Source organism: Manis javanica, chromosome 16 (assembly GCF_040802235.1).
Source record: "Manis javanica isolate MJ-LG chromosome 16, MJ_LKY, whole genome shotgun sequence".
Taxonomy (NCBI): Eukaryota; Metazoa; Chordata; class Mammalia; order Pholidota; family Manidae; genus Manis; species Manis javanica.
In genome coordinates, this window is record NC_133171.1 from 69,528,782 (window position 1) to 69,540,799 (window position 12,018).

Consider the following 12,018-nt stretch of genomic DNA (forward strand, 5'->3'; position numbering starts at 1 on the left):
CTGGAAGAGAGCTTGACAGTCAGTGGTGCTCCTGGGTGCTGGGAATGTTCTGTTTCTTGATCTACCTGCTAACTGCGTAGATGTAGTCAGTTCTGTGAAAATTTACTAGGCCATTCACTGTGACATAAGCACTCTTCATCTGTATGTTGTACTTCAATAAAAAATTAGAAACATGTTAGAATTCCTCATAAGAGTGACTAAAGGAAAATAGAAGAAAACAGATACTGAAACATATTATAAAGTTGCAAGAATGCAGAAAGTATGGTATTGGCCCAACACTAGGAATAGAGATCAATGGAACATGTTAAACATGTTCCAAGAAATATACTTTGGCACATAAAAGAAATAAGTATATGTTCTAGATGGTATTTTGGATTAGCAAGGAAAAGGAGAATTATTAAAAATAGTGTTGAAGCAATGTATTACCTAGTTAGATGGGAAAAAAATTAATACCTTGCTTAAACCATTACTAAAATCTAGTGCAGTTGAATTCAAAGTATACATATATTGTGTATCTTTAAACTTTTGTTTGCTTACATAAAAATATTTATATAAACATGAAATCATAAAGCAGTAGGAGGAAAATGCAAGGTGAGGCTAGTTGGTGACCTTTGTAATAAGAATGAGGGAAACTTTTCTCAGCATAAAAAGAGATGAAAAAACTATAGGCAAAGCATTGTACGTACAATATAATTTATAAAATTAGAAAATATGATTTGAAAGATCACTTACAATGGCAAAGGACTGACATCTTTAGATATTAAGAGCTCTTTCAAAATAATAGTAATAAAATAAATTCATCAAATAGAAGTATAAACAATATATTGAAGTGGCTCAGAACAGGCTTCCCCAACATGTACCTCACTGGCATGTGGACTATTTTGAGTTAAGGGCAATTGAGAATACCCTATAGGCTTAAGAGAAACTTGTGCCTATCCCTTAACTCTCCAGAAGAATCTAAATTGGAGTCTTTCACAAAATAGGAGTTAAACCAGAAACACATTTTCTCTGAGTGATGTATCTGTATGATAAGGCAAACATCTTACTGCTCAGTGCATTGCCCGCCTCCCCTCTGCGCCCCAGGCCCTTATCAGATTCTTTAGCTTAGGATGGCATCGATAACTCACTTTACTTTTCTATCTTGAACCTCTCATGTATGTGGGGTTCCCATGCACACGAAATTAAATTTGATTTTCTCCTGTTAGAGAAAAAAAAAAAAGGACACTGGAAATGGATCAAAGACCTGAATGTAACTCATGAAACCATAAAACTCTTAGAAAAAAACACAGGCAAAAATCTCTGGGACATAAACATGAGCAACTTCTTCATGAACATATCTCCCTGGGCAAGGGGAAAAAAGCAAAAATGAACAAGTGGGACTATATCAAGCTGAAAAGCTTCTGCACAGCAAAGAACACCATCAGTAAAACAAAAAGGCATCCTACAGTATGGGAGAATATATTCATAAAGGATATATCCGATAAGGGGTTGACATCCAAATTATATTAAGAGCTCACATATCTCAACAAACAAAAATGAAATAATCCAATTAAAAATTGGGCAGAGTATCTGAACAGACACATCTCCAAAGAAGAAATTCAGATGGTCAACTTGCACATGAAAAGATGCTGCTCCATGTCGCTAATCATCTGGGAAATTCAAATCAAAACCACAACGAGGTATCACCTCACACCAGTTAGGATGGTAAACATCCAAAAGACTAGGAACAACAAATGCTGGCAAGGATGAGGAGAAAACGGAACCCTCCTACACTGCTGGTGGGAATGTAAGCTAGTTCAACCATTGTGGAAAGCAGTATGGAGGTTCCTCAAAAAACTGAAGATAGAAATACCATTTGACCTGGGAATTGCACTCCTAGGAATTTGCCCAAAGAAAACAACTTCTCAGATTCAAAAAGACATGTGCACCCCTATGTTTACTGCAGCACTGTTTACAAGAGCTGAGATACGGAAGCAACCTAAGTGTCCATCAGTAGATGAATGGATAAAGAAGAGCTGGTACATATACAGGATGTAATAATACTATTATATTCAGCCACAAGAAGGAAACAGCCTATCATTTGCAACAACATGAATGGAGCTACAGGGTATTATTCTCAGTGAAATAAGCCAGGCAGAGACAGACAAGTACCAAATGATTTCCATCCTTTGTGAAGTATAACAACAAGGAACAAATGAAGGAACAAAACAGCACCAGACTCACAGAACCCCCGCCTGGCAGCCACGTCCCAGTAAACCCAACGGCCGGCACCTCAGGGGGACCCTGTGCCCGCGCCCCGTCTTACCTTGAATGAGTGCCTGAAGCAGGTGCAGCTGGAGCATGAGGAACGGCCACCACCCGCGCCGCCGACCTGCGCTCAACTTGGGAGTCAGCTGCCGGACGCGCAGCCCCGCGTCCTGGCCGGGGGTCTCAGGCGCATCGCGGGCTCCGCGGTTGAGCTGCTGCCGCCGCTCAGGGCCGAACAGGGACCCCTGCGGCCACACTGAGGGGCCGCCGCCTGCCCTCGCCCTAGGGCCCTTACGCGCCCACGGAGCGGGGGCGGCGGCGGTGGCGGCGGCGGCGGCGGCGGCGGCGGCGAAGTTGTCACTATGGAAGTGCCCGTCAGACCGCCTTCAGAGGCCCCCAGCCAGAGGAGCCGGCTGGAGCTGAAGGGACGCCGCTTCCAGCGCCCTCTCCACCCGGCGCAGAGGAGAAAGTGAGCCCCCACAGGCGCCTGCCGTAGCCGCTGATTGACCGAAGGGAGGGGGCCTCATGGGCCCCGCGACCCGCCCCCAACCCCTCGCCTGTTTTCTAACTCACAGACCACCTGCTTGGAATTTCACAGAGACCAGCTGGCCTCAGAGGATTCCCGCACCGCGTCGCCCCCTAGGGACGTGCAGCAGGCCCTGCAGGTACTGCTGCCCTTTAACCTTTGGTAATCACAAATCCAAAGCCTGCAATATGCAATTAAATACATATGTATCGATAATCACCCTAAATGTAAATGGACTGAATGCACCAACCAAAAGACACAGAGTTACAGAGTGGATAAAAAAGTAAGACCCATCTATATGCTGCCTACAAGAGACTCTCTTCAAACCCAAAGACATCCACAGACCAAAAGTGAAGGGATGGAAAAAGGTATTTCATGCAAACAGTAGGGTGAAAAAACCAGGCGTTGCAGTTCCTGTATCAGACAAAATAGACTTCAAAACAAAGAAAGTAACAAGAGACAAAGAAGGGCATGACATAATGATAAGGGAGTCAGTCCAACAAGAAGATATAACCATTATAAATATCTATGCACCTAACACAGGAGCACCTACATACGTGAAACAATGCAATGCATTCATTTTAGGAGACTTCAACACACCACTCAAACAACAGATCAACCAGACAGAAAATAAGTAAGGACACAGAGGCACTGAACGACATCCTAAAACAGATGGATCTAACACACATCTACAGAACTCTACACCAAAAACTGCAGGATACACATTCTTCTCAAGGGCACATGGAATATTTTCAAGAATACATCATATACTAGGCAACAAAAAGAGCCTCAGTAAATTAAGAAAGATTGAAATTGTACCAACCACCTTGTCAGACCACAAAGGTATGAAACAAGAAATAAATTATGCAAAGAAAATGAGAAAGCCCACAGACACATGGAGGCTTAACAACATGCTCCTAAACAACCAATGGATCAGTGACCAAATAAAAGCAGAGAACAAGCGATATATGGAGACAAATGACAACAATAATTCAACAATGCAAAATCTGTGGGATGCAGCAAGGGCCGTGTTAAGAGGGAAGAATATTGCAACACAGGCCTACCTCAGGAAAGAACAGCAATCCCATATGAACAGTCTAAACTCATAATTAATGAAACTAAAACAGAAGAAAAATTGAGGCCCACAATTGGAAGAATGAGGAACCTAATAAAGATTAGAGAAGAAAAAATAATCGAGAAAAATAAAACAATAGAAAGTAGTCAATGAAAGCAGGAGCTGGTTCTTCGAGAAAATAAAATAAATAAACCCCTAGCCAGACTTCTCAAGAAAAAAAGAGAGTCTACACACACAAACAAAATCAGAAATGAGTAATGAAAAAATCACAACAGATGCCACAGGAAAAAAGTTATTAGAGAATACTATGGAAAATTATATGCCAACAAACTGCATATCCTAGAAGAAATGGACAACTTTCGAGAAAAATACAACCTAGCTAGGCTGACCCAGGGAGAAACAGAAAATCTGAACAGACCAATTACCAGCAACGAAATTGAATTTGTAATCAACACACTACCTAAGAACAAAACGCCTGAAACACATGGCTTCACTGCAGAATTTCATCAAACATTTAGTGAAGACCTGATACCCATCCTGCTTAAAGTTTTCCAAAAGGTAGAAGAGGAGGGATTTACACTCATTCTATGAGGCCAGCATCACTCTAATGCTAAAACCAGGCAAAGACACCACAAAAAAGAAAATCACAGGCCAGTATCCCTGATGAATATGGATGCAAAAATACTCCAAACCAAATTCAAAAATACATCAGAAAGATCATCCATCATGATCAAGTAGGATTTATTCCAGGAAAGCAAGGATGGAACAACATTTGAAAACCTTTCATCATCATCCACCACATCAACAAAAAGGACAAAAACCACATGACCATCTCCACAGAGGCTGGAAAACTATTCAACAAAATTCAACATCCATTTATGATAAAAACTCTCAGCAAAATGGGTATAGAGGGTAAGTACCTCAACATAATAAAGGCCATATATGACAAACCCACAGCCAACATCATACTTAACAGAGAGAAGCTGAAAGCTTATCATTTAAGATTGGGAATAAGACAAGGATGCCCACTCTCCCCCCTTTTATTCAACATAGTTCTAAACGTCCTAGCCATGGCAATCAGACAACACAAAGAAATAAGAGATATCCAGATTGGTAAGGAAGAAGATACACTGTCACTCTTTGCAGATGACATGATATTGTACGTAAAAAAACCCTAAAGAATTCACACCAAAACTATGAGATCTAATATCTGAATTCAGCAAACTTGAAGGATACAAAATGAGTACATAGAAATCTGTTGCATTCGTATACACTAATGATGAATTAGGAGAAAGAAATCAGGAAATCAATTCCATTCACAATTGCATCAAGAAGAATAAAATACCTAGGAATGAACCTAGCCAAGGAAGTGAAAGACATATACCATGAAACTACAAGACACTCATTAGAGAAATTAAAGATACCAATAAATGGAAACATGTCCCGTGCTTATCGATAGGAAGAATTAATATTGTCAAAATGGCTATCCTGCCAATCCTAGCAATCTACAGATTCAATGCTATGCCTATCAAAATACCAACAGCATTCTTCAACAAACTGGAATAAATAGTTGTAAAATTCATCTGGAACCACAGAAGACCATGGATAGCCAAAGCAATCCTGAGAAGGAAGAATAAAACAGGGGAGATCTCACTTCCCAACTTCAAGCTCTACTACAAAGCCACAGTAATCAAGACAATTTGGTACTGGCACAAGAACAGACCCACAGACCAGTGGAACAGAATAGAGAGAACAGATATTAATCCAAACATATATGGTCAATTAATATATGATAATGGAGCCGTGGATATACAATGGGGAAATGACAGCCTCTTCAAAGCCTGGTATTGGCAAAACTGGACAGCTACATGTAGGAGAATGAAACTAGATCATTGTCTAACCCCATACACAAAAGTAAATTCAAAATGGATCAAAGACCTGAATGTAAGTCATGAAATCATAAAACTCTTAGAAAAAAACACAGGCAAAAATCTCTGGGACATAAACACAAGCAACTTCTTCATGATATCTCCCTGGGCAAAGGAAAAAAAAGTAAAAATGAACAAGTGGGACTATATCAAGCTGAAAAGCTTCTGTACAGCAAAGGACACCATCAGTAGAACAAAAAGGCATCCCACGGTATGGGAGAATATATTCATAAATGGCATATCCGATAAGGGGCTGACATCTAAATTATATAAAGAGCTCATGCACCTCAACAAACAAAAATGAAATAATCCAATTAAAAATTGGGCAGAGTATCTGAACAGAAACTCCTCCAAACAAGAAATTCAGATACTCAACAGGCACATGAAAAGATGCTCTATGTCGCTACTCAGCAGGGAAATTCAAATTACAACCACAATGAGGTATCACCTCACACCAGTTAGGATGGTCAACATCCAAAAGACTAGGAAGAACAAATGCTGGTGAGGATGTGGAGAAAACAGAACCCTCCTACACTGCTGGTGGGAATGTAAATTATAGTTCAACCATTGTGAAAAGCAGCATGGAGGTTCCTCATGAAACGAAAAATAGAAATAACATTTGACCCAGGACTTCCATTCAAAATGCAGCAGCCCAGCTTGAAAAAGGCATATGTACTCCTGTGTTGACTGCAGCACTATTTACAATAGCCAAGAAATGGAAGCAACCTAAGAGTCCATCACTAGATGAAACGATAAAGAAGTGGGGGTCCATACACACTATGGAATACTATTCAGCCATTAAGAGGAAAACAAATCCTACCATTTACAACAACATGGATGGAGCTAGAGGGTGTTATGCTCAGTGAAATAAGCCAGGTGGAAAAAGACAAGTATCAAATGATTTCACTCATACGTGGAGTATAAGGACAAAGAAAAAACTGAAGGAATAAGACACCAGGTGACACGCAGAACCAAGAATGGACTAACAGTTACCAAAGGGAGAAGGACTCGGGAGGATGGGAGGGAAGGGAGGGACAAGGGGGGAAAAGGGGCATTACAATCAGCACACGTAATGTGGGGGGGTGGGGGAGCCACGGGGATGGCTATACAACACAGATAAGACAAGTAGTGATTTTATAGCATCTTACTACGCTGATGGACAGTGACTGTAATGGTGTATGTGGTGGGGACTTGATGATGTGGGGAGTCTAGTAACCATAATGTTGTTCAAGTAGGTGTACATTAACGATATCAGAAAAATAAGAAGCAACCCATTTAAAAATAAGGCAAAAGGCTCGAAGATACAGTTAACTAGAAAGGCTATACAAATGACCAATAAAGCTACCAAAAATGTGTTCAGCCTCCTATGTCATCATGGAAATGGAGATCATACCTTGATGCCACTCACACCGGAATGGCTAAAGTAATAAGGTAGGAAATACTACGTGCTGGGAAGAGTGTGGGTAACTGGAACTCTGACACACTGCTGATAGGATTGCAAATTACAACTGCTCTGGAAAACTACCTGTCAGTATCTACAAAACCCGAACATATACTTAGTCTATGAACCAGTAATTCCACTCCCAGGAATATGCAGAACAGAGCTGCATATATATGTCCACACACCGATGAACTGTACACATGTGTTCACATACAGCACTAACACATTTATAGCAGCATTATTTGCAATAGATCCAAACTTGGAAACTTCTCAAACATCTGTCAAAACAGTTGAATGAATAAATACATCATGGTGTTTTCATTTACATATATTACATATATTCACATGAAGAAATATTATACAACAATAGGGATGAACAATTTAAAACATTATTCAACAACATGGATGGATGAATCTCACAAACATAGATTGGAGTGGAAGGAGACAGATGCAAAAGTGCAGGCAATATGATTCTTCCTATATAAAGTTAAGCAACAAGCAAACCAGTATGGATCAAAGTCCACACGGTCACTCTGAGAGTGCACAGTAGCTGGAAGAGAGCTAGAACGCGCAATAACTGAATCAGAAATGAGAAAGGAAAAATCACTACGCACACCACAAAAATACAAAGAATTATTAGAGAATACTATGAAAATCTATGTGCTAGTAAACTGGGTAGCCTATAAGAAATGGAAAATTTTCTAGAAAAATACAACCTCCCAAGGCTGACCAAGCAATGAAAAGAAAATCTAAACAGACCAATTAACAGCAATGAAATTGAATCAATAACCAAAAAACTACCCAAGAAGAAAACTCCTGGACCAGATGGATTCACTGCTGAGTTTTATCAAACATTTTGAGAAGACATAATACCCATTCTCCTAAAAGTTTTCCAAAAAATAGAAGAGGAGGGAGTACTCCCAAACTCATTTTATGAAGCCAACATCACTCTAATACCAAAACCAGGCTAAGACACCACCAAATAAGAAAATTAGAGACCAATATCCCTGATGAACATAATGCAAAAATACTCAACAAAATGTTAGCAAACCACATTCAAAAATACATCAAGAATTTTATCCATGATCAAGTGTGATTCATCTCAGGGATGCAAGGATAGTACATTCAAAAATCCATCAACATCATCCACGACATCAACAAAACAAGGACAAAAATCACGTGATCATCTCCATAGATGGTGAAAAAGCTTTTGATAAAATTCAACATCCATTCATGATAAAAACTCTCAACAAAATGGGTGTAGAGGGCAAGTGCCTCAACATAATAATGGCCATATATGACAAACCTACAGCCAACATTATACCTAACACAGAGAAGCTGACAGCTTTTCCGTTAAGATCAGGAACAAAACAAGGATGGCCACTCTCCCCGCTTTTATTAAACATAGTACTAGAGGTCTTAGCCACTGCAATTGGACAACACAAAGAAATTAAAGGAATCAAGATGAGTAAGGAAGAAGTCAAACTGTCACTGTTTGCAGATGACATGATACTGTACATAACAAACCCTAAAGAATTCACTCCAAAACTGCTAGAACAAATATCTGAATTCAGCAAAGTTGTGGGATAACAAATTAATACACAGAAATCTGTTGCATTCTTATACACTTATAATGAACTAGCAGAAAGGGAAATCAGGAAAACAATTCCGTTCACAACTGCATCAGAAAGAATAAAACACCTAGGAATAAACGTAACCAAGAAAGTGAAAGTCCTATACCCTGACAACTACAAGACACTCTTAAGAGAAATTAAAGAGGACACTAATAAATGGAAATATATCCCATGCTCTTGGGTAGGAAGAATTAATATTAGCAAAATGGCCATCCTGTTTAAAGCAATCTGTAGGTTCAATGCAATCCCTATCAAAATACCAACAGCATTCTTCAATGAACTGGAATTAATAGTTATAAAATTCATATATGGAACCACAAAAGACCCTGAATAGCCAAAGCAAACCTGAGAAGGAAGAGTAAAGCAGGGGTATCTCGCTTCCCAACTTCAAGCTGTACTACAAAGCCACAGTAATCAAGACAGTTTGGTGCTGGCATAAGAACAGAGCCACAGACTAGTGGAACAGAATAGAGTGTCTAGACATTAACCCAACCATATATGGTCAATTGATATATGGTAAAGGAGCCATGGATATGCAATGGGGGAATGACAGCTTCTTCAACAACTGGTGTTGGCAAAACTGGACAACTACATGTAAGAGAATGAAACCAGATTATTGTGTAACCCCATACACAAAAGTAAACTTAGAATGGATCAAAGATCTGAATGTAAGTCATGAAACCTTGAAACTCTTAGAAGAAAACATAGGCAAAACTTTCTTGGACATAAACATGAGCAACTTCTTCATGAACATATCTCCCAGGAAAAGAAAAATAAAAGCAAAAATGAACAAGTGGGACTGTATCAAACTAAAAAGCTTCTGTACAGCAAAGGACACCATCAGCAGAACAAAAAGGCATCCTACAGTATGGGAAAATATATTCATAAATGACATATCTGATAAGGGGTTGACATCCAAAATATATGAAGAGCTCACACACCTCAACAAACAAAAGGCACATAATCCAATTAAAAAGTGGGCAGAGGATTTGAACAGACAGTTCTCCAAAGAAGAAATTCAGATGGCCAACAGGCACATGAAAAGATGTTCTACATTGCTAATCATCAGCAAAATGCAAATTAAAACCACAATGAGATATCACCTCACACCAGTTAGGATGGCCAACATCCAAAAGACAAACAACAACACATGTTGGTGAGGATGTGGAGAAAGGGGAACCCTCCTACACTGTTGGTGGCAATGTAAATTCAACTATTGTGGAAAGCAGTATGAAGTTTCCTCAAAAAACTCAAAAGAGAAATACTATTTGACCCAGGAATTCCACTCCTAGTACTTTACCCTAAATGCAGGAGCCCAGTTTGAAAAAGACATATGTACCCCTATGTTTATCGCAGCACTATTTTACAATAGCCAAGAAAAGGAAGCAACATAAGTGTCCATCAGTAGATGAATGGATAAAGAAGATGTGGTACGTATACACAATGGACTTTATTCAGCCATAAGAAGAAAACAAATCCGACCCTTTGCAACAACATGGATGGAGCTAGAAGATATTACGCTCAGTGAAATAAGCCAGGTGGAGGAAGACAAGTATCAAATGATTTCACTCATCTGTGGAGTATAAGAACAAAGTAAAAACTGAAGGGACAAAACAGCAGCAGACTCACAGAACCCAAGAAGGGACTAACAGTTACCAAAGGGAAAGAGACTAGGGAAGATGGGTGGGAAGGGAGGGGTAAGGGGGGAAAAGGGGCATTATGATTAGTGCACATAATGTTGGTGGGGGAGTGCACAGGGAAGGCAGTATAGCACAGAGAAGACAAGTGGTGATTCTATAGCATCTTACTATGTTGATGGACAGTGACTGTAATGGGGTATGTAGTGGGGACTTGATAATGGGGGGAGTCTAGTAACGATAACGCTGCTCATGTCATTGTATATTATGATACAAAAAAAATTAAGCATGTAAGTTATTAAACAATTGTATTTAGAATTAACCTCTATATTAAATCTAAATACATATATTTGTACATAATATTTAGACATATCTAGAAATATCTAATTGTAAAATTTTTAGCCATATTTGGACATATTTAAATGCTTTTCAGTACTTTTGTCATAATTATATGAAGTGTTTCTTTTAGATTATCTGCATCTTGAATGCTCAATTTCATCAAGACTAAGTGTTACAGTTAGTAATATGTTTATTGTCCAAGCAACAAATTATATTGCAGAATATCAATTAAATGACTCCTTCTTGTTCTTTTCCTTGTATTGGCAATATTCTACAGGACAGGAATAGCTTCCCAGTACAGAGTGGTGCTTCCTCAGCAACCAGAGAACCAAGAATGAGAAAGTGTTTGTGGATTAGAATGAACCAATTAATTATATAGTGTAGTTAAATTTGAAAGCAATTAAGTGAAAAATCCATTCTTCATTTTGGGATGCTACAGGATAAGATACAGAAAGAAGGAGAGCCTCTGTGCTAAACAAAAAAGTCATCATCAAACACACCCACACCTGAAGGTGTGCAAAACCATGTCTAAATGCTGGAAGTGAAACAAATTCCTGGTGTAGAAGACTGCATTTCCTAAAAATGGCCACAGCAGTGTTTCTGACCCACTTCCTTCTCCTGAGTCTTGCCACCTGCCCCCCTCCCTCCTCTCCCACCCTTCTCTTTCACTCACTCAGCACTCATCCTGGGAAGCCACCACCATTCTGTGAAGAAGCCAAATCTGGCTCCCCACAGGGAGAGACCCCATGGGGCAGGGAAGCGGAGGAGGAACTGAGGCACAGCTGACAGCACGCGTCAGCCACCGGTACCAACGTGAGCGAACAAGCCCTCAACAGATCACAGCCTGCAGCTCTCAAAGCTGCATCTCGGGCTCCGTGCATCACGCAGCAGAGAAAAACCATCCCTGCTACGCCCTCCCTGAATTCCTGACACACAGCGTCCATAAGCAAAATAAATCATTGCCTTATGCTACTAGATTTGGGGTAATTTATTGTGCACCCTGAATAACTGGAATGCCTTGTTTAAAAAACAATCGTAAGAAGTTAAACATGAAGGAACCAGAAGTATTTAAAGCAAAAACTGACTACAGCCATTTTCATATACCAAGAAAGTAGCATGATTACTATTCATTAAATAAATAATTCTGTGTGCCAGGCACTGTATTTGATGCCTTGGGTGGTTCCCTGAGGA

General features: G+C 39.7%; 1 protein-coding gene across 1 annotated transcript in view; it reads right to left on the minus strand.

The window, feature by feature from the left end:
• LOC140846732 (uncharacterized) overlaps positions 1 to 11,708 on the minus strand; it is a 30,488-nt gene extending 18,780 nt beyond the window's left edge. Inside the window, exons 1-2 of the mRNA XM_073224322.1 lie at positions 11,641 to 11,708; positions 2,306 to 2,631 (exon numbers count right to left, since the gene is read on the minus strand). Of these exons, the coding sequence (XP_073080423.1) occupies positions 2,306 to 2,631; positions 11,641 to 11,708 (394 nt within the window). The remainder of the gene's footprint in view (positions 1 to 2,305; positions 2,632 to 11,640) is intronic.
• Positions 11,709 to 12,018: the final 310 nt, after the last annotated feature.